Source organism: Lygodium microphyllum, chromosome 3 (assembly GCF_053477565.2).
Source record: "Lygodium microphyllum isolate KBCC chromosome 3, Lygodium_microphyllum_v1.1.10, whole genome shotgun sequence".
Lineage (NCBI taxonomy): Eukaryota > Viridiplantae > Streptophyta > Polypodiopsida > Schizaeales > Lygodiaceae > Lygodium > Lygodium microphyllum.
This window is the reverse complement of record NC_141137.1, coordinates 144,136,567-144,161,066: the sequence shown is the minus strand read 5'-3', so window position 1 is coordinate 144,161,066 and position 24,500 is coordinate 144,136,567. Positions and strand designations below refer to the sequence as shown.

The 24,500-nt window shown below is 39.8% G+C and overlaps 1 protein-coding gene across 1 annotated transcript; it reads right to left on the bottom strand.

Annotated features, from left to right (window-relative positions):
• Positions 1 to 18,052: 18,052 nt before the first annotated feature.
• Positions 18,053 to 19,708, bottom strand: LOC148038976 (aspartic proteinase nepenthesin-1-like). Its single transcript, XM_087675299.1, has one exon. It carries the CDS (start codon positions 19,706 to 19,708, stop codon positions 18,053 to 18,055), a length of 1,656 nt encoding a protein of 551 aa, XP_087531425.1.
• Positions 19,709 to 24,500: the final 4,792 nt, after the last annotated feature.

Below are 24,500 nucleotides of genomic sequence, written 5' to 3'. Positions count from 1 at the left end.
AAACAATATGGGGAAATTCCTCTTTGAGGGTGGTGTTTTTTGCACTTGGTAGTGACCTTCTCTAGAACTTACTACTTAGCACTTAACCTATGTTTACATGTATGTATCTTTGTATGATTCAATTTGCCAATGTATTGTGAGAGAGTGGCATATTTTTTGTGGGATGTTGTCTTGGAGCTATTGACAACCAATGTCCTTGAGAAGTTGGGTCGTGAACCCATCTAGGTGAACATATTCTCTATATCAATGGCCATTGTGCCATATGTTGTGTTTCTTTAGATTTTCTCCATTTTCTTAGCTAGCACATTTCCAAAGGATCCCAATACTTTCTCAATAGGAAGCGATGAGTTGAACATGTGTGACAACTTGGGAGCATGTGAGTGAGCACCAGCATTGTAGAGGAACATATATAGCTTTTTATCTGGGGTCTCCTCTACATCATTCTCAAGATCTTGATGTTTCCTATGCAATAGAAAATCTAAAAGTAGAACATGATTCTCCAAGCCAAACAAACTGCTTTAAATCAGGCATCCTTTGTTGCTTGGTTGTGACCCACAGTGTGTTCAAGTATACATGAGGGTAAATACCAAGTGACCTCTTTTGCTCGCTGCCCAATAAGGGGCCTCCCTTGCTCGATGGTGACCCATATGGAATTCGGGGTATGCAATGGTCAACACCAAGCAATACGAGGGCCCTTGTCCCCAAGAAGAAGCCTCCCTTGCTCACTAGTGGCCCACATTCTATGTCTTTGGGGTTGCCACCAAGCTGTTCCTAGCCACAATCCACAAGGGGAAGCCTCTGTGGCATGTTGGTGGCTCTCATCCCTTGTAACTATCCTTCAGGGTTACTACGAAGCAGTGCGTGGCTACCTACTACCAAGGAAAACCTCCATCACTCAGTGATGACCCTCATCTTGTGTAAGTGTCCTTGAGGGTCTCCACCACGTGGTGTGTGGCTATCCATTGTGAGGGGAAGCCTCCCTTGCATGGTGGTGATCCTTGTCCCATGTTATTGTACTCGAGAGTCAACTTCTCTTGGTGTATAATTTGTAAGTGTAAGTTAGTAGCCTCTATCTCTTTGTAGTGATCTCGTTGGCCTTTGGTTCAAGCTTGATGCTCCATCTTGCTCAAGATGCATAAGATAGCACACTCATTAGGTAGTAGTGCTTAGAGAGTTGTGTAGGATAGAAAATCACATGTAGCCTGCAACACCATGCCTGCAATTCCAAAGGTTGGTTTGCAAAATATGTGAGGAATGGGGCATTGGCATGAGATAGAGAGTCTATCAATTCTATATCTTTAGTAGATTGTTAAGGACTTCCTTGTGGAGTTTTTTGAGGACACATAGTTTCTTATAGCCGCCCATTCTCACAGGGTGACTGTCATGTTGAGAGATAATAATAGCTTGTGCCACCTGCAGCTATGGTATGATAGACTAATGAATCTTGTTAATATCTCAAACCGATACATGTGGGAAATTCTTGCCATCTTGCCTCTTCACCGTCGACGATTCAAGTCAAGATCTCCTACCCCACATGAGAGGGAATGCGCTTACAGAGAGCAAGAGTAGTGGCCTAGTAGGTGGTTGAGACCCCCAGATGCAACAAATCGAGCATCTCTAGGCTTTACTCCACCACCCCAATTCCCATCACATTGAGTCCCTCTAGGCCCTCCAAGATGAGCCCCACCACTATGAGTCCCTCCAAGTCCTAGTCCTTGGAGCCTCTCCAAGTCTCACCCTACCACTCCGAGCCCCTCTAGGTCCCAATCTTTGAGCCCCTCCAAGTCCTATACCACCACTTTGAGCCCCACCACTTCAAGTCCCACTACTCCGAGCCCCTCTCTAGGATGAGCCCCACCACCACTCCAAGCCCCTTTAGGTCCCACCCCTTGGGGACCTCTAGGATGAGCTCCTCCAAGAGGAGCCTCTCAAGGATTCCCCATCCAGATAGAGCCCCATGTCATTGAGCCCCTCCATGCCCATGAGCACCTTCCTCACCACCCCGACTCCCTCCACGTTGAGCTCCCCAAAGAGGAGCCCCTCTATGTCGATCCTCGTAGGGATGAGCCCCTCCAAATTGAGCCCCCCAAGGAGGAGCCCCTTCATGTAGACCCCCTAAGGACGAGCCCCCCAAGGATGAGTCTCTTTAAGCTGAGCCTCACTGGCCGCAATTGTCCTCGATGAGTACAATGCCCCAACTTGCTTCTTGCCGTCCCTCCTCACAAACACCTTCTTGCACCTTTGCCTTCACCTCAGCTCCTCGATATCCACCAATTCTAATGGAGAATGAGCTCACCCTCCAAAATGAGCTTGACCTTGTGGTCAACGAGTGGTTGACGATGATAGGGGAGGTAGTGGCCCATGTAGGGCAGCTCTGCCTTTGAGAGGGTAGTGGTAGGTTGTGGAGTTGGACATGGTGGACATTGGAGTGCTTGCTCACTCTTCCATCCTTCTTTTCCTCTAATAGTAAGTTTTAGTTGTTGTTTTTTTGAGCATCTCAATCATTGATATCATTAGTACGTTGGCTTAATAATCTATTTTCATGCCTCTTGCATTTGATAGCTATGTAATATCACTGCTTCCACCAGAGATCTAAAGATCCGTGTATTTTCTTAACCCTACTATTGCATTCCTTATAAGATTACAAAGTCTCATGGATGAACGCTTTGAAGTAGTGGGGTTACATCTTGATCGATAATGTGCGAATTGTCTTCATTTCCTACCATAATAAGTAAGTGCTTGGTTAAATAGCATTGCTTGTTTGTGTAGACCTAGTTCTTTTTATCTTTGTTTTGGTGATTTATCTACTTTGATGATTGAATAGCTCTCACCAGAGTATGATATTGCATGATGTCCAACAAAATGTTTATTATTTTACAAATACTGTTGGCAAGGGCTACCATGGAAGTGCCCAATAGTAAGTATCTACGTCTTTCCTTTGAGATTTGGCTCTTGCTCTTTGAAGGCATTGACCCTAAACTAATTTCACATGTGTCTCTAGGGTTGGGCACAAACTTGTGGCCTGCATGGAGGGTGTTTTTTTTATAACAACCCTTTTATGTAATTTGAGTACGAGGATTATGCAGGTCCTACAAAAGGGCCCTAGAGACATTAGCACGTGTGGATGGAGGATATGCCTCAACATGTTTCTTCTTCTAAAGGTTATATATACATGTAATCTTCTGAATATGAGTGGATTTTATGATGTAAGCTTGTTTTGTTATAGTCAAAGCTCGCCATTTGTAAATTCTTCTTCTAAAGATTATATACATGTAATCTTCCAAATATGAGTGGATTTTATGATGTAAGCTTGTTTTGCTATAGTTGAAGCTCACAGTTTGTAATTTCTTATTTGGTACAAGATGTTGATATAGGGAACTATACAAGAAATTTAAAGTCAGCACCATTCAATTTTTTGGCACAAGATGTTGATATAGGGAACTACTCGGAGTTTGTAATTTCTTATTTGGGGCAAGATGTTGATATAGGGAACTACTCAGAGTTTGAAGTCAAGAAATTCAAAGTCAGGACCGTTCAATTTTTTGCATCTACAATTGCCAAGCGATGTAGGGAGGAGGTGTTGTAGAGAGAGGAGTTTATGAGAGAGAGATTGCAGGGGAGGTGCGAGAGTGGGAATAAGAGCATGAAAGGGCTCTTGAAGAGGCAGTAGATACCATATGAGGTCATGAGGAGACCGTGGAAGAGGTTCATCAATGGGTTGAATTGAGACAAGGTGTAGAGAGCAGGAGGCTGCAAGTGGTGGAGAGGGGAAAATAGAGATTGGAAGCTCTTTGGTGTGATATGGTGAAAGCATGTCAACCTTCCCCCTATCCCAATGACAACCCCGAGGGTAACCTCACCACCCTTAAAAACAACCTAGCTGCACTCGTGGCCAAGCCCACTCTCAAAGATTTAGTCCCTACTCTCGAGGAGACCCTTGGAACCTAGCCTTCAAGGCCAAGCCCACTCTTGAAGATTCAACCCCTACCCTCCAGGAGACCCTTGGAACCTAGCCACAACCTCCCCCTCATCCCAACGACAACCTTGAGGGATAACCTCGCTACCCTCACAGACAACCTAGCTGCACTCGTAGCCAAGGCCTTTGTGTTGTAATTTTTTGGTGCTCGTTCACCACTTTATAAATGGAGATGGAAATGCAACGAGAAGAAAAAAGGAAAGGTTCTCATACATATTGGTACACATGTTGACATTTATTTAATGGTATGGTCTTTCTTGAGTACAAGAGCCTCGTGAAATGCTTGCCTTTCTTTTGAGAAAGATTTCTGTGTCATAATTGTAAAAAAACTAGTTCATTTTTATCATAATTGAAGTGTTTACCATGTGCAGTGAACCCCACGAGGGTCAACTCCAAGTGAAGGAGGCCCCTCCTTGGGTGAAAGGGCCCCACATCACTTGGTGTTGACCCTCATGTACACTAAATGTCGTATAACTGTGACTAAGATATGTACCTCCTTGGGGCAATGATCCCCGTATCGCATGGTTGTGCCCCTCTAAGTGTAGGCTAGTAAATTGTCACTCTTGTGGTACTTCCAACTATATCTTTCAGCCAACTCTATGGCCTCAAACAAGCTATGTTTTGAGCCATTGCATCAATTGAAAGGCTTGGTTCCAATCCATAAATATACATATGCAACTTTGCATAATCACTAACAACCTCTACATACATTGTTAAGTGCATGAACTAATTTGTATACTCCCCTCATACTCCCGTATGGAGAGATTACACTGATCAAGTTGGTACCATCTTGTCAACTGTTCCTTTTCTACTGGGGATACAAATACCTGCACCATATGCATTTGAAAGTCACTCCAATCACAGAATTGCTAATTTGTCCTATGTATGTAACGCCACCATGTATGGGAAAAATAAAGAGAGGAAAAAAGGATCTTTGTCTCATCTGTGCGTGGGTAGATGTGAAAATAAGCCTCTAGCTTAGAGATCCACTCTTCCAAGTTAGTTTGGGGTGGGGATTGATCATTAAACTTAGTAAAAATGATTTTTTCACACAACGCATTAGTGCCTTGCTGCCAACACATTCCATGTGGTCCATGTTGCCCATGCATGTGCTATCCATGCGGGCCGTCATGTTGGCCAAATTGTCCACAAGGGCCTTGCTGCCCATGATGACCATGTGGGGCATGCTGCCCATACATCCCATGTTGCCCAAACTGAACATTAGGGCCTTGCTGCCCAAAAGTACCAAGTGCATACTGTCCATGAGTGCCATGCATGCCATGCTATCCATAAATACACTATGGAGTGGGTTTCCATGATTTTGGGCATGCATATAGCTACCATTTCTAGTGATTAGCTATCTCCTGGAAGGGCTGGATGGATTGGCAATAGGGGATAGAAGGATAGGCTCATCATGCCTTGTTGAGGGCTCACTCATCTTATAGGTGCTGAAGGAAATAGTATGTGTCCCAATGATGCCTTGCCGGCCATGCATGGTCTCCAAGGGGAGGGGAACGGTTGGCCTCAAGATTGGATCAATGATCCTTTGCTTGCATCAAGGGGGTTGCCAATATCATATGAGAGTGGTAACTTGCTCCATCAACCTAGTCATTGTGGCCATCATCTCTCTATGTCTCTTAGCATGATGATTCTCATGTTGGCCCAATGTGTGATTAAGCATAGAGTAACAGTCCAATTCAAGGGGCATTTCTTCACACATCTCCTCATGGTCCTCTTGGGTAGAGCTAGGGTCATTCATTAATGCCTGAGAATCTTTGATTTCACGTTGAAACTCCTCCTGGGCCTTTGTTTTGCCTCTTTGTCCTACCATCGTGAGTGCTATCCAAGCAAACCCTCTGGCATAAAATCTGAGATATCTTTAGCTAGCAAGCTCTGGTCAAGAAACTTTTTAATTCAAAATAGAGGGGAAAGTGCCCTCTACAAGGTTATGCAAAAAGGTTTATAAAATTTTTTAAAGAGTTGGCTGTGAGTAACTTTCTGTGGCTATACAGAAGCAGTGTCGCAATGCGTAGGGTTGAAGGTCACCACAGAGGTTTGACAAGAAAACTAGACAAGATAGACGGAGATGTGACTTCAAGGGATAGGCAGTTACAAGTGAGTGCTTGAGGGTTCAAGAGGATCATTCACAACCTTCAGTTCTCCATATACTTTGGCTTATCTTGGAAATACAAATTTATTCATAACACGGTTGAATAAATGGGTTAAGAGCTTGAAACGTATGTTCACAAAGATGGATGAATTGCAAACATGAGCTATACTTCAATTGATACAAGATGAGACTTGCTCTTCCTTGCCTATGAATATATCTGCCTATTTCAACCTAGGCATGAAGAAGAATTACAAGATACATTCTCTTTTCAACTGTTTAGTACAATGAAGATAGAAGATCAAGAAGAAGATTTCCTATATCAGACTTTGAATGATTCAAGGTTATAGGACTAGTAACACTGTTGTTGGGTTTTCATGAAAAGATAATGAGTTTCATGACTTGAATCAATGTAACTTGAATTAAGCAGCTGCATAAAAGCTTTAGCTTATGGATTGACTGTTATGGATAGCCAAGTTTAATTCCAAAGTATGGCAAGAAATCACTGAAAGACTTCTTTAAACCCTCCCTTGAACGAAGAGGAAGCAATATACTATGAAGAGAGAATTACAAGTCTAGTTTGTACTTGCAATGTTTGGAGATGAAGTAGAATTTGTGTTTAGAGATTTCAGCCCATGCATACCCTATTTTATGCCAAGATGAAGAGTCCAAAAGTATCACTTATCAGTGTCAAAAGATGCCCTTGAAATTTACTCACAAAGAGTAAGGCTCATAGTCACTCATATGAACTAAGAGCAGTTCATGTTCTACTACCAAGATTAAGGAAGTGGATCACAAATAAAGATTCAGCCCATTAATTCCCTATTTTGCACAGCCAATAATAATCCAAGATGACACAAATAATCTACCAAAGAGTGTCTTCAATGCCCTTTCAAGGAAAGAGTGTTTAGATACAACAATTTCAAGTGAAAGTAGAGCATGTGCTCTTTATAAACCATAAGAGTAGAAAATGGAACATCAACAAGAATCAGCCCAAAGAATGTGATGGGCTGAATATGACAGTCCAAAATTAGAGTTTAATGTCTCCCAAAGATATCTTCTTGGTAGAGAAGAGAGTCTACATCAAGTAGTAGGTACATAAGGAATTGTCCTTCTTTCCATCTACACAAATACATGTATCTCATGAACCGTACAAGAGGTGCTTTTCAAAATAAAAATCCAGTCCATTAAAGAGCATTCCTGGGCCTTTCAATTCAGCCCACAAATCTTGATAAGAAAGATCAAGAAGTGGAACAAGAGCTCCCTTCAAAGGAGTGAATTGCTACTCTAAGATGTAGACACAAGCACTGACCAAAGCTTTCTCCTTTCTCCTTCCATGAGCATGAATCCCCTTCTCTAAATGGATTGCTACCCTCCTTTTTATACATATTAACCTTGTTTTACTAAGCCAAGAGTGGCCTTCCATTTTCGTCAATGCATGGGAAGGGAGGTACTTTTACCATTGAAGTAGAGATTTCTGAAGTTGCTTGTGGTTGCATGGCTTGAGCTTCCCCTTTGTGTGGTGGCTTGGACACCTCTCATCCTCCTTCATCCATGGCGCCCTAGTCTCAGCCTGAAGATGCTCGCAAAATGCGGTGAAAAAAACGGACAGCTCCTCCTTTCCACAGGCTTAATGCACAAAAGGTTCAAAGTGTCATAAGTCATGGTAATTTATTTAAACAATGTCTTGTGTGTACTAGGTTAATCAAATCAAATTTGGAGACTTTAGAAGAAGCTTAAGAGAGTGGTCTTTCCATCCGGGTTTAGTGGCAAAGAAGCTTACAAGGCAGAGTCAAAGGGCTAGAGATCCCACAACCCAATTTTCCATCGTGTATTAGGCTTGGTGATTTACATGGCTTATTACAACTTGTGGTCAAAGAAGAAAATTTGAATGGGTGGTAACTTCAACATTGCCATGACACTGTCTTTATTCAAGGTGGGAATTACTTTTTGGCTCATGGCAAAAAAAGCCCAAAGTATGGCACATAATGTTGAAATGGAAATAGATGTGAAGGATAAGCATAATTGAAGTAGGAAGAACAACTTATTTTGTGGATTCTCTAGAAAGTTCTAGAGTGATTAAGAAACAACAAAAAGTGTTATTCTTCCTACTTGGTCATACATTCCCATGACAGTGGAATATAACCTATCGCATAGGACTAGTGCACACAAAAGTGATTGTAACCTTCCAGGGGGAGCTTTGATCAGGGATCTTTCTAAATCTATTCAAAGAGGACAAGGCCCTCTTTGAAATGAGCTATGGGATTTTAGCTCACTCCTCTAAATCCCTTTTGCTGTAATAGGTCTTCTAGAGTAGTCTTGGAACGCTTGCACCTTATCTCACAGTTTGTCTTGATCCAAATCAACACTCTTGGACATTTTAATGATACAAAAGCCTTAGACAACTAACTGTAACATATACATAAGACATGGAGTATACTAGAGTATCCATACATGGCCTGTGATTGCTTGCAGTGACTTGGAAAACTCAAGAGGAGTCCGGAGTAGCATACATTCAACTCATTGCCAATATGTGTGTGACATATATCCCATATACATTTCCAATGTTCTTGCAATGGTCTTTGGGGTGGGGATGGTTTATACTTGCACTTGCAAACAAGTTGTCGGGCTCTAAGGCTTGAGGGGTGTGCAAAGTTCCACGTCAAGCCGGGTTGTGCACCCCTTTAGGGTCGTTAATGGCAAGGGGGGTCACCCCACTATTGTCTTGCCATCTTGGCTGGCATTAGCCTTGATTATATCATCCGGAAGAAGAGACATGGCAAGAGCATTCTAAACTAATCAACTAGCATGAAAGACATATTTTGGAAATAGACATTTAGCTTTAATGAGATGTATAGGTATAAGAAAGAAATTTGATGGGGAAGGGTGTTACCTCAGGAATTTAGTGACTCACTGATTGCTTAACTTAGCCCTTTTACAAAATTTTTTGGGTTTACTTTCAAAATCATAGCCAACAAGATGGTTATGGTTAGGAGTATGCTTGAAGTATGATATTCAAGTGAAGAGAGGGATTAATTGAATCACAAACATGAATGTATTCATAAATGATTGAGTAGATGAGGGAGTAGGCCAATACATTCCCTTAACTCAATCAGTGGAAAGAGAGGGCTGATTCTCTAATCTCTCTCAAACAAGAGGATGGAGCTCAACAAATGGGTGAAGGGAGAGGCCAATAACTATGAGACATACCTTAGACATGCTTGGAGAGGTCAAGAACTATGAGACATACCTTAGACATGCTTAAAGAAGTGGTGGTAGGTTACCGAAATCAAGAACCCATGCTTCTCCTCCAATTTAGCTCGTGGATGGAAGAAGCTTCAATCCCATGAAATATTCAAGGGGAAGAGACTTGAGATGCTGCCAATGGCTCTCATGGCAAAAAATTGAAGATTTTTCAAGAGAGCTTGAGCTATAGGGAAGGTGGAATGGCTATGATTGATGATGTTCACTCTAGGGTTTTAATAGAGCCCCAACATTAGAGATCTCAGTTAAGAGGGCTGAATCTTGCTCAAATGAGTGCCAAGAATTGGGGAATGAAGCTAGAGGTCAATGTCAAGTGCTAGAGTAGGAGGAGAAGGACCTAATGACTTAGCACAAAATGTGCCAAAATTTGCAGAGTTATCCCAAGAGGCTCTAGTTGTTGCTGGGAGAGATGAGGCATGTGGGTGCTCTATAGGTTGCTCAAGGTGTCAAGGAAGTAATGGGAGATGGTACTCAAGCAACATGAAGAGAGAGGAAGAAGATCTTGAGAGTTCTTGGATTGGAGGTTCCATGGATGCCTCAAGAAACTATGAGGAAGAAGAGGAAAACTCATTTTTTGGAAAATTAGTCACATTTAAACCATTCTCCAAGTCTTGAAAGTCCTCCTTGGGTAAAACACCTCTAAAATTGAGCTATAGAGTAAAAACGAGTTGCCATCTTTGTTTGCTTGCCTTCAAATTTAGCCAAAGATAAAACTCCAAGAAAGGCTACCATGGTCTTCAAGAAAGCTGCCAACTTGCTTGGGGTACTCCCTGTGTACATGTGTACCTGAGTTACTAGGGTTCCTAAGATTGAAAAGAAACTAAATCTAAAGGAAGGAGAGAGGGAAGAAGGATCAAAGGCCAGTGCTCTCATACCAATTGTAATGAAGTGAACCTAATAGGACCTAAGAGAGAGAAGAAAGAGTGCAGAATAAGAGGAACGAAGCCATGGAAGTTGTGAAGGTAAAGAGAGAGTTTCCTTATTAATGCATGATGATTGACTTAACCCTCTTACACCTTCAATACTATCGATGTGATTGGTATTTTCCCGTAATTACTATGTGTCTCACTCGTTGCAACTTTCTTTAAAAATATGTCACCTTCTAACAATTAATACTATCAGGCTTGATACAAATTAGGTCAAATCCACAAATGTCCAATTAGCAAAATAACTACAACTTCATTTTATAATGGAAATAACCTCTCCTTGAGCATTATAGTGCCAACGTGTTGTACCATCAATCCTGGACCACAACATCTTTGTCTCTTCAAATTCTTCCTTTGCATAATTGAGAAGCTTGATTGCCTTTAAAAATTTAAATGTCCACCTATACTGTATAGCCAATTATATCACCAAATAAATAAATTAGATACCAAGTTAGCATGTAGTGTCCAACTTGTTCATGCCCATGAAAGTGAAATCTTTGGTGATGTTTAACTAATCCATCAAAATAAGGACATCCATATCTACATCTTGAGATTCCAAGCATGATGATTCTTCTTTAAGATAAGCTCAAGCTTCCCATATGTCTTCCAAAGAAAAATGACTTTTCTTGTTACCTATCTTTGTTTCAATGCAAAGTGACCTATAAAAAAATATGCTTTTGAAGATGAATTCAGTGCTTACTCACATATGATTTGAGAAAAAGTGCAAAGGTGGAACTTGCCATGCAATCATATAAATAATGCCACACATAAAGATATGGATGCATTGAAAAGTTTTGTGCCTAGTGTGGTCTATGAGTAGCTGTGGATCATGCAATATGCAAATACATTTCTTTGATTAATTTGCAATCCCTAACCTCACCTCTCAACACTCAGTGAAAAGAATAATTGCTGCACTCCACTCCACCCACCAAATCTCATAAATTCTTAGGAAAGTATGGTCCTCATCATGTTGACTAGGTAAAACAACTCATCTGACAACTGGAGGAGTCCTTCACGACCCTTAGACTCACCTAACCGCCTTTCCCACTCATCCAGAGGTTCCTAATTTAGTGATAAAAATCACACATGTGCAAACATAAATATCTACACATAAATATATACATGTAGAGATACATGCAATGCATACATATATACAAACATGCATACATATGCACACATATGAGGTAAAGAAAGGTGAGAGACAAGAGTGAAAAGAAAGGAGAGAGAGAGAGAGAGAGAGAGAGATGTACACACACACACACACACACACACACACGTATATACATACATGCATACACACACATGGTGCATAGGAAAAGTAAGAAGAGGTGAAAAGGAAAAAATATGTGTGTGAATGTATCATACATACATACATATGGGGGGGAGAGAGAGAGAAGAAGAAGAAGAAGAAGAAGAGAGAAAAAGAAAGGAGTGACAAGAGAGAGAGAGAGACAGAGAGAGAGAGAGAGAGAGAGAGAGAGAGAGAGAGAGAGAGAGAGAGAGAGGTGAAATATGCGGGATCTAGAGCATGGCAGATGCGGAAGCTATGCAGGTTGAAAGAGGAAAAAGAAACTCATGAAGACATTGACCTTGACTACGACAAATTGTTGCACAAGTGAATTAGGTTCCAAGATTGAGACTTGGACTCATAAACACAATCTTGTGTATTGATAGTGACATGACACTTTAGTGGAAAGAAAAGAGTACTATCATTGCATTAGAAAAAGAGTGCAAGTACAATGATTTATAGGATTGAGTGGTGGTACTTTCTCCTACTATGCATATGGGATTCTGGTCGTGAGCCCTCACTGCTTCTCACAAAGGGACTAAAGTAGGTCTGATTGCAAATATCTAAACACCCCTCCTCAATCACAACCAAAAGTACAAAGTGTGTAGAGGCTTTAGTGAAAGCAACACCTGCAAAGTGTGGGCACACCATAAACATGGCAAAAACACTAGAGGCTGTCACAAAAAAGGCTAAGTGTAGGTACCACAAACATGATGGACATCCAGAGGCTGTAGCAGGGACCTCACAAAGTGTACAAAGGCTATAGTACAAGGATAACTGAGGAGTTTACAAGTTTATGTTTGAGGCATTAGGGCTAGGAAATACAAAACTAAAAAAGTCTATCTGAATAGAAGGACTGATGAGTTTGTCCTTCTCCTGGTGGTCTTCTTCTTCTTCTTCTTCTTCTTCCTTTGCTCCATTTTCTTCTTTTTCTTTGACTGCAACTAGATAGGCCTTTTGGGACCTCTTTCTGGCATGGAAGAACTTCTCGATGTTTCCGGTCCTTTTGCAGAAGTCACAGAAGAGCTGATCCTTCTTGCCTTTATACCTGTTGCCAACATATAATGCATGCTCATCTCTAGAGGTACTTGGTTCTTCCTTAGTTTTTAGCTTCTTTTCCTCCTCTAACAGTGATGCTTGGATATCAACAAGTTCAAGATTTGGCATGTTGATTAAAGTTGTTGATACATTATTATATTCAGGAGGCAAACCCTTAAGTAGAACACCGATGCAAACATCTTCTTCCATTTTAATGGTTAGAAGTCCTTCCATGTAATTTAGATGTGTGGCAAGTGATGCACTGGACTTCATTTCAAGCCTGGAAAACTCAATCAGGAGACCATACTTTGATGATTTAGACTGTGCACTGAACAAAGTGTCAAGTCTCTTCCATGTATCCTGTGAGGTCTCATAGTTATCCACATGGTGGATATAGCTATCTTCTAGCTCCAGTTTGATAATGGCCTGAGCCTTATCATCATTCCTTTGCCAAGTGACAACAAGATCCGCATCACGAGGCTTCTTTTCTTTTCCAGTGGTAATGGCCCAGAGGCCCTTCTTCATCAGGATCAGTGACAGCAAGATCCGCATCACGAGGCTTCTTTTCTTTTCCAATGGTAATGGCCCAGAGGCCCTTCTTCATTAGGATCAGTTTGATGTAGGTCAGCCAGGTATGAAACCCGACTCCTTTGAAATGGGCAGTTGGAGAATCTTTGCCCGTGTTCGACTTGAGAGACTAGTAGCAAATCAGCTTCAGAATTATCAAATTTAAGCAGCAGAAGAGTTGGTTGATATGTGTCAAGAGACACAAGTGTTTAGATCACTAAAAATGAGTGTCAATAGACACTATGTTTCTTCCCTAAGTCTTTCAAACTTGCAAAAATCCTTCAAGTTCTTTCAGATCCAGATCTTCCCCTTATTGATTTGATGCTGGGGCCTTCAAGTCTGAGTGGTAGTGGGTTGTTCCAGTGGCAGAAGAGAGAAAATGATGAGATTTTTAAACTTGGTGAAGTTTGGCTATGGCTGTCCTATCAAAACAAGAACTAGCAACTAACACCATACTGGGGAATATGGGAATTTCCCATAAGTTTGGGACACGTGGTCAAATCTTTGTATTTGTCATAACTTGAATACTATAACTCCAAATCAAGCACTCTATAGCTCAATAGATTCCATTTTTCAAGTGCTTTCCAATGATAGGTCAGATCATATGGTTTTGAGAAACTTATGGGCATGTTATCCGGGTGCCACCTTTTTAGTATTCAAAAAATGGGAATTGGGAGATTCCCAAACTCACTAATATTGTGTTAACTGGTAAATGAGCTCCCACGAGCTCCACAAGTCGAATCTGCTCAAATCCTTTGAGATGGAGGACCCTCACTAATGGGTCTAACTCTCCCTAAGAGGGTTTGCACTCATTTTGCCTGAGTTGAGATATTTAAGCCTTCAAAGTGGTTGCTGTCAAAACTGCACCCAGATTTGGGAAAATGCAAATGGCGGGCATGGTGTGCATCAATCTCCTTGATTTTTTTGCCAAGAAGTTGTGCCTTGATCTGGAGAACAACTCTCGAGAAGAAATCTCAAAGAGATATGACCTGATTGATGAGATATGGTTGCTCCAACAGAGGTAGGTAGGTGTTGTCCACAGACACAGTTATGGCAACAACTCTAAAAAGAGGCAATGCTGAAGCTATAGTTGCCCAATCTCAATGATTGAGGTGCCAAAGAGGAGCTTCGAAGTAGAATAATAATTCTCCAAAAGGAAGTTCAAAGAGATTTGGCATGTGGAGAGATATATGAAAGCTTCAAGCTGACAGGGCGTTGTTGGCTATGGTTGCCATGGAAGCTTCATTGATGGTAGGAATGCAAGTGAAGTTGGAGATAGGGTCCAGTACTCAAACTGAGAAGACCAGAGATGGAAAGGAGCTGAGAGGAGTGAAAGGAGAGTTGGGTCATGCTCAACTGAGCTCTGATACCATGTGAAATACGTGGGATCTAGAGCATGGCAGATGCGAAAGCTATGGAGGTTGAAAGAGGAAAAAGAAACTCATGAAGACATTGACCTTGACTAGGACAAATTGTTACATAAGTGAATTAGGTTCCAAGATTGAGACTTGGACTCATAAACACAATTTTGTGTATTGACAGTGACGTGACACTTTATCAGAAAGAAAAGAGTACTATCATTGCATTAGAAAAAGAGTGCAAGTACAATGCTTTATAGGAATTGAGTGGTGGTACTTTCTCCTACTGTGCATATGGGATTCTGGTCTTGAGCCCTTACTGCTTCTCACAATGGGACTAAAGTAGATGTGATTGCAAATATCTCAACAAGAGAGAATAATGAGAGGAGAGTACATGTATTTATGAGACTACACAAATGGTCACACATATAAAACATGCACACACTCACATGCCTCTAAACATATATATGGAAGAGAAAAAGAGTATGGAGAGAGAATGGACACACACTTATAAAATCACAGTTGCAAACATAGATATACACATCCACACACAAATATATACATGTATATATACATACATTGCATACACATATACATACATGCATACAGAACATGCATACATATGAGATGAAGAAAGATGAGAGACAAGAGGAAGAAAAAAAGGAGAGAGAAAAAAATGAGAGTGAGAAAGGGGACACACATTTATGAGACCACACAAATAGATGTACATGTATCAAACACATATATACATATCTACACACATACATACATGTATACACATATATACACAAAAAAAAGAAAATTTAGATTTAAAAAAGAAAGAAAAAATATATGTGTGTGCTGTTATTAGATTGTATTATTATAAATATATAATAGTAATATATATATAATTATAAGTATCTATATTATCATATTTAATATGTATAAATAATAATGATATATATTATTTAATTATATGTTAATTAAGTAATATACATATTATTTTTAGTTATTAATACATCAATATAATTGATTATGCATTGATTATTACTATTAATATATTAATTAATTGTTAGACGTTAATATATATCTATAATCTATCATTTTTATTAAAATATTATTATTTAAATAAATAAATAAATATTTATTTATTTTTATGTAGTATTTATATTAATAATAATTACAATATACATGTTATAAATATTAATGCTTAATGTATTTGATTAGGTATATATTATATAATATGTATATTGATAAAATAATGTAATCAATCAATTATTAATAATTAATAATTAGTATATTAATTAATAATTAATAAAATACATATACTTTTATTTCAATTAACATATTCTACATATGTAATTATGCATATATGATTAATTTTTAATTGTACAAGAGAAGAAGAAGAAGAAGAAGAAGAAGAAGAAGAAGAAGAAGAAGTGATTCTCAATGTAGCTCATGGATTGTTAAATTTATGTAATATTATTGGCTTATTGTGTGAGGATATTATGCATGCATGAAAGAATCGATTTGAATAGAAATAACCATTAAATGTGTTTGTTTTTTAGAACCTTTGAGAAATGGTCTTTAGGGTTGTTTCGAGATATAGTTTAGGCTTGATCCTATTAATGTTGGTTGTGCACCCTATACATCAGTGAGTGCCATATCCTGCATTCAATATTATATTAGTCTAAGTTGTCAAAGCTTTCAAAGTTCGGATTATGCTCCTTATATCAACCTTCCATGAACTCTCTTGCCACATGAAACATGCTTTTGAACCCCGGTGTGGTGCGAAAGGAAGCACTGGGGGAACATTGATGTTAAGCGTCGAGAGAATCTATGCATGGAGTCCCTAGTCTCTCTTTTAAAAAATTCATCTAATTTTATAGTGTATGTGCATTTTTGAATGTTTTTAGAGTATGTACACAATGATGCATATGTTCAACCATTAAAATATATCATGTCATCTAATCTCATATATTTAATTAAATTCATATGAGAGAGAGAGAGAGAGATCCACATACAACTTTTCAAAGACTCACCTTTCTAGAACCCTTTCAGTTTTATATCACTCGTCACCCTTCTAAAAATCCTTTTTATTTCTTGAATACTAAACCTCTCCTCAGTGTGTTACATAGGCTTGGGAACCTTGTGGTTGGCTTGGGATTCCCAAGGCAAAGCTTTAAATAATATATAAAAAGATTAAAAAGAACATGTCAAAATAAGTAATTAAATGTATCCTTTATGGCCACCCTTCAATTTTCATAAAAAGTTATAGGAAAAAATTTATGATCCTAAGAAAAATAATCTCAAAGATCTTTTTATCAAGTTAAAACATTTTTGAAAAGTGCCTTGATATACATACCATGCATTGTAACAAGATTAATATCGTTGACAAAAATTTTCAACATTTTCAATAGTTCCAAATAACACTGATTAGTTATGCTTTCATGGATTTTTAGGCACATTTGAAATTCAATTTTACAGATTGTGAAATTTGGCAACTTAAAACTTGTTCAAAACCTTTGATTCTTGCATCATATCATTGCAAAAGTTCCATCAACTTTTGGTAGTATATGCACATATTGTTCAAAATATAGTGAAATAGAGCCTAGGACACTAAAGTGGCTTGTAACCACATTCACCTTAATTTACATGACTAGCATTCATTAAGATGAATGTTTAGAATTGCACATTTAGAAGTAATGGAGTGAGAAAAGTCCTTATTAGAAGTAATCTCATGAGAAAAACCTCACAAATAAATAGCACCCCTGATTTGACATGTGTTAGCATGCTAACAATTGTTTGGTATATAAGCTTGTAATATGCCAAATGCAATAATATATTTATGACCATGTGTAGTCCTTAACCTAATAGATTCTAGGCACACAGTAAATTTTTCTACTAAGTGCTTAATTACGCACATGGTATCTACTATAGACAAAACAAGTTGATACCCCAAGTTGCAACAATTTCCAAATCCCTTATATTAGTTCTAATAGTCCTTCCATCATTCTTGATAACTATGACTTCTAATGTAATCAACTCAATGTGACACGTTAGAAATTGGTGTTACTTGTCAATGTAATTTTGAACCATTTTATTTCCAATTTGCACCTCCTCTATATGCATGCTAGAAGAGCAATTCTAGGCAACAATAGATCAAGTCCTAAAAAGTAAGGACCAAAACATTCATGTAGCAAACAAGTGTTTCTTTTATATCATGACACATATTACAAGGTACTTGTGAAGTACTATTGTGGGGAGTTTTAGACATGTGGTGTAATGATTAACACAAGCTTAATATTTAGTTTTGTACACTATGAAGAGGTAATTGCTAACTTGAACTAGAAGCAAAATGCTAATCGTATCTTTTGTGTTTCTAGATTATAAATAGACCATATTTTTCCTTAGTCATGGAAGGATATATGTATCTTCAAGGAAGAAACATGAGTAATTTCTACGATGGAAAGCTTACAAGAGACCATATTTTTCCTTAGTAGTAGTAGAAGGGTATAAGCACCTTCAAGGAAGAAATATGAGTAGTTTCTAGAATAGTTCACATGTCCTCTCCTTCATGTAGAGAGTTTTTCTCTTCGTATCAAATCCAAATTCAAAATTTTGTTGTTGTATGCTACCCAATATTGAAGAATCTCCACCGCTTCCCATTGCAAGGCATACGTTCTTGTCAATTTTGATGAAGTAATTTTCTGATGGCAAGTGGAGATCAACTTTCTCAAAGTGGAATGTCAAGGTAGGCACAATGAAACTACCATTTTCTGGGATCAAATAGCAGAGGTCCAAGTCACCTTGTGTAACATTCTTATCAAGTTTTATAAGGGAGGTGAAAGTTTCTAGAATGACTTGGTATGCTGAATCTTTTAAGTATGTGATAGGAGTACCGGAATCAACAATGAGACCACCACTACCATTAGGAAGGATATCAAAAGTGTGCTTAGAGATGTTGAGAGGCTTCCCACCTATGCTTATACCTTGGAGTGACACATAATAAAAGGTCTCATACACATGATTAGCTCCCATGTTTGTGATGATAGGAGTTGAAGGAGTAGTTTCATATGAATATTGTTTGCAATTATCACCAAATAGAAGGGTACCTAGTACTGTCGGTGGGGAATCCCAGGGTACCAAGCAGTAGGAGAACTTAGAATTAATGGAGGGACCAAGTTGAGTGATGAGGGAAAGCGGGCCTTGACCCAGACCAATAATCCCACTAGAGTTAGCAAAACTATCATTCGGACCATTCTTTTGACCACAGCCAAATACCAAATTAGGGAAAGTAGTATGAGAGCCTAGGGTGAGAGTCTCAGTGGCCATAACTCCATTTGTCTCGGAAGAGTCCCCATACGAGTAGGTGTAGGAGCACTCTCTATGAACATTGCAAGAGGTGGTTGCTCCTGGACCAGTATTATTAAGAAAGGTGCAGAAGGTGTTATTAAGGCATGAGAGTGGGGTGAATGTGGCTGATTTGGAAGGGGTAAAGAGAGGTTGGGGCTGAGTGAAGCAATCCTTACAAGGCTGGCATTGGGTCCATACAAGGTCACTACCGGTGTCAACAATGGCCGTGACGTTCTGGGGAGGGCTTCCAATTTGGAAAGTGGTGAGAAATTCGAAACTAGTGGCGTATAAGAGATCAGTATATCCGTCAACGGATTCCAGATTCAGTGATGGGCTGTGATGATTTGCAGGCGCAGCGCCAAACGAATGTGTAATGTGAGATGATTCGACGCGGCGAGCTGACAAGGCATCCAAGCGATGGCGGCCTTTCTTTATTGCGCGCCTTATCAGGTTCTCATTCGTGTCAGTTGTTGGATGTTGACGACGTCTCAGCTTCATTCTTATTGAGCTGGATGCTGCACGGCCAGTCGATGCGATGTCCTTGTTTCCATCTGTTAATATATGTTGAGATGTTATATTCGCCTGAAAATCAGGAATCATCCGGTCGTCTTCGGCTATGGTGATAACATAGCGATCTCCAGCTACCATGTACTGCTCATTATCATGATGACGTAGCTGACCGGAGACGGCGTTAATATTAGAGGCGCGGCAGAAATTAGCACTGCAGATAAGATTGGCAGCTACGATCATGACGAGGGCAACATATCTTGTGTGGAGGAGTGCTCTATTGCATTTATAATGGAGGTCACGCAGCCATCCGATAGAACTGGCGCTATAACGAGCTGCCATGTTGACTCAAGCCGCAGCACAGACGAGAGAAGAAGGCAACGTGCGCAGACGAGAGAAGAAGCCTACGTGATGTGTGTGTGTGTGTGTGTATTTATAGCGCTTCTGATCAATAATCAATCTTATTGGACTAGATTGTCTGTCCACGTGTGCGTTCCGAGAGCTGACGTTGCTGCTTGGGCCAGAACATTGGGTCTGGCCGCTTTTCACGTCGAAGCTTTTTGAACGCTGCGTTCAAGAAAACATCTGAGAGAGAGGTAGTAGAAAGCCAAAGCGGTGCAGGCGCTGGCCGCAAGCCCACTCGGGGAAGTATATTTTATATTGGGAAGTAATAACAAATACGCTTCATTACAAAAAAGGGAGAAAACAAGCCAATTGATTTTAAGATCCGCCCGGAGTTCCCACACATCGAATGCTGCCCTCTTGAAAGAGATTGAGCATAGTCACCAAGGCTCTCTCCCCCTCATCAAGGGGGGGGCAAAGCCTTGCAGTCTACATGAATGGACTCACACTCAAGCATGCCCTTGGTCTCTTCTCCTCTAGGAAGTCTGGGCCTAGAATCTTCCTCCTATCTTTTCCAGTTTGGAACCATATTTGCCCCCATCATGCACGCCATCCCCCTCCCCCGATGCCCCTTTACAACTTCTCATCATGATCAAGGGATGGCTAGTTCTCTAAATAGAGCTTATGGAAACATTATCGGCAACCTGTTGTTTAACACTTTTTCTTTTCAATACATTAGCCATGAACCCCATGGCCTCTTGGGAAGATAGGAAGGTGTCCATCGACTAGGAGGAGGAGAATGATGGCCACTAGGATCTGGAAGAAATTATGGGGGCTCACAACAAGTCAATTCCTGGTCGAGCGCTCCTCAATGAAGCTAACATCAGAGTGGAGAAGGACAATAAGCATGCATGCATGACTAGGATGCCCTTTCCTAATGTGCAACAAGAAAGGGGCATGCCATCAAGCTCTAAGTCCAATCTTCTAGGTAAGAAGTTCCCTTTGTCTATGCCTATGTCTAATTTAAAGAACTATAACTTCTACATGTTTTTTAATTTTCTAAAGCTTAAGCTTTTCCACTACATTTTTAGATTTTAAAGGTCTAAAAGCTTTCTTTCCTTTTTATCATTTTTATGGAATGCATGCGGCCACCTTTTGCTTCCTAAACGACCATAATAAAGCATACCGACCCCTTGCAATTTAGAACTCCAAATTTCCTACTCATTCACTAATTATGTAGGCCATCATAAGCCATACTCTATGAGATGGAAAGCTCATGCCATAACTAAGACAAAAGCATCTCTTTTTGGCTACTATAGCCCTTTCTCCTACTCATTGATCGTGACAGCAATGGCATCATTAGTGTTAGAATTCTTCGTTAGGTTCTCATTCATCTATTCATAGAATGCCACCATCTTCTATCCCAAACACATCCCACCAAACTATCATATCCTTAATAGCAATATAATAGTCAATTCTAAATGTTTCTATTGCTTATATTGCAACTACAAACATGCTTGGCTCGAGTTCCCCTTCTACTGGTACACAGAGATCCAATACACAAGTCAAAGACATTTGTGCATCGTTTGAAGAGAATTCGGTCCATATGCTCACTAAAAAGAAGGTACCTCAATCCAATAAACTTATAGGACTCCTAGATGATCATGATGCTCAATCACTGTGTTCTTAGAATGCCCCCCACATCATGCCACGTGATTGGCCTCAGGACGTCAACAACATGATCCTTCTCGTCTCACTGTAAACTTCCTTCTCTTCACTCATTAATAGCCAACCCTGTCCAAATCATGATCGATGATGTTATAGTTCTAATAGCTTGTACATATATGCATTAGCCCCCCATGACAATGATGGCACGTAATTAGCTTCTTCTCACTATAATAGTGGCCCTTTCTAACACTCTGATAGGCAACCACCCCAAACAATAATCATGTACAACAGCCTTAATCATGACTGTCAATCTCCTTCATCAAGCCTTGCTCTTGAGGTTATGGTTTCTCCCCATATTGACCCAACTCTCATGATGCTTTGCCCTTTGACCTTCACAACACCATTTGCTTATAGGTTGCACCACATTGATTGGTGATATATGAATACTAGTTTCATGCTTTTGCAAGCTCTTTTCTTAATGTTTTTGTTGCACTTTTGTAATGAAGTTAACCTAACAAGACCTAAGAAAGAGAAGAAAGAGTGCAGAAGAGAGAGATAAAGAGTGACAAGGAGAGGGAAAGACTAAAAGAAGAGAGAGAAAGAGAGAAAGAGAGAAAGAGAGAAAGAGAGAAAGAAGAGGAAGGAAGCCATGGAAGCTCTGAAGGTGAAGAGAGAGTTTCTTGATTAATGCTTGATGATTGATCTAACCCTCTTACACCTTAAATAATGTCGGCTTAAGGTTGCTATCCTTATTATACTGACAAGGCACACATCAAGAGACACAAATTATTCCTTAACATATTTCCATAGGCCTCCCCAATAAAGGATCTTTGAGATGTGATCATAGGTTTTAAACACCCCTAGGTGACCAGAAATCGGTGAAGAATGAATCTCTTCTAGGATTTGTTGTGTGAAAGAGGAGGTGTAGGGAATTACAATCTAGCCATATGCCCAAATGAGACCATTTTTGAGCTGATATGGGGAGTGCTCATCCATAGTGCCTTGTTGTAAATTCTGAAAGACGGGGCTGAATTCAACATCGAGCAAGTAGGCCTCTTGAAGTTCCTCTATCTAGCACTATGAAGTTCTCTGATGATTGATGAGACTTTTCATGCCCATAGGGAGAGTGAATCAGTTACCACATTATCCTTCCCACGAGTATGAGTGATCTCAAAATGATAGTTTTGCAAAGTTGCCATCCACTGCCTTTGCTTAGGAGTCAAATTAGGCTACGTCAAGAAGTATTTGAGCACCTAATGGTCACTTTTCATCTCAAATCTGCTGCCATATAGATAATGGTGCCACTTTTTAATAGCATGAATGACTACCAACATCTCCTGATCATAAACATGCAATGGCCTCTCTCTTTCATCCAATTTGCCACTCTCAAAGGCTGTAGCACCATGTTTTTGCAATAAAACGGCCCCAATACCCCTTCCACTAGAATCACACTATATAGTGAATTCTTTTGTGAAGTCAGGACACACAAGAATGGGGGCTAAAATAAGAAATTCTTTCAACTATTGGAAGTTGCAATCAGCCAAGAGCATCCCAAAAGAATCCTCTTTTTTCAGCCTATCCATTAATGGTGTTGCAATCATTGCATAATGGCAAATAAATCCTCGATACAAGGGGAGAGACCAAGAAAGCCATGTAAAGAGGTAGTATTAGATAATGTGGGCCATTCGCGAACCTGCTCTACCCTCTTGGGATCAACTTGCATCCTCTTTTCACTAACAATATGACCTAAATACTCAACCTCAGTCTACATGAATATACATTTTCTTCCCTTGGCAAACAATCTGTGTTCCCATAATACATCAAATACATGTCATACATTTTGTAAGTGCTCTCTCAATGTCCTACTAAGGATGAGTGTATCATGAAAAAAGACAAGCACAAACCAAAAAAGGAGGGGATGCAATATCTTGTTCATAAGAATTTGAAAAGTGGCAAGGGCATTTGTTAGCCCAAATGACATGACAAAAAAGTGATACAACCCTTGATCAGTCTTGAATGATGTTTTGATTTCATCACCTGCCCTCATGTGTATATGATGATAGCTAGACCTCAAGTCTATCTCAGTGAAGTAGCGGGCTCCCTTGAGCTCATCTAGCACGTTGTCAATTCTAGGTTTGGGGTATCTATTCATGACTATAATCTTGTTAAGGTCATGGTAATCAATACACATCTTGAAGGAGCCATCATTCTTCTTGACCAACAAGATAGGAGATGCATAGGGGGAAGAGCTATGCTCAATAAAACCCATCTCAATAAGCTCTTTAACTTGCTTGGCAACTTACTTGTGCTCACACTTAAAGAGCCTATAAGGTAGTTTATTGACTAGTTTTGATTGGGGTTCCAAGTCAATAGAATGATCTAGTTTCCTTTTTGGTGGGATAGCTATAGGTGGGTAAAAGAGGTCATTAAATTCATCCAAAAGATCTCTCAAGGATGTATCCTTGGTTAAATTAGTGGAGTGATCTGAAACATCCTTGTTTGAATGTAAGACAAAGATTTGTAAGCATCTCTAAAACTCTCATTTCAATTGGTTTGTTATAATCACATGAAAATTTACATTATCCCTGATCCCCTCTTAAGTGTATAAGTTTTCCGTGCATCACAAATTCCATGTACAAGTAAGAGAAATCCATGACAATTTTGCCCAACTATTTCAGCCATTTGTAACCCAAGACAACACCAATGGGTCCCATATCAAGTGTAATCAAATCCACAATTGATAATTTGAAGGCAAGCTGAGTGATACCTTAGAGTATATGTGAGTGTTGATTTCCTCATTGTCGTTAGCCATTTGCATCTTAAGGGGCTGTTGTAATTCTATGTGAAAGCATCAAGGGCTAATTTATTTACAAAGCTATATGTGCCGCCACTATCAACAAGAATAAATACATGCTTCCCATTTATGTTTCCTTGTATGCGTAGTATACTTGGGCTTCTAGAGCCCATCCATGCATCCATAGATATGGAGAAAATGGAGATAATGGCATGTGGGGGTGTCATATGATCAATTCCATCCATCTCATGAGGAAGACAACCATCGGGGTCAAAGGGAAATCCTTCCAGGGAGTCAAAGAACTATTCATGGTCAAGGTCCTCCTCATGA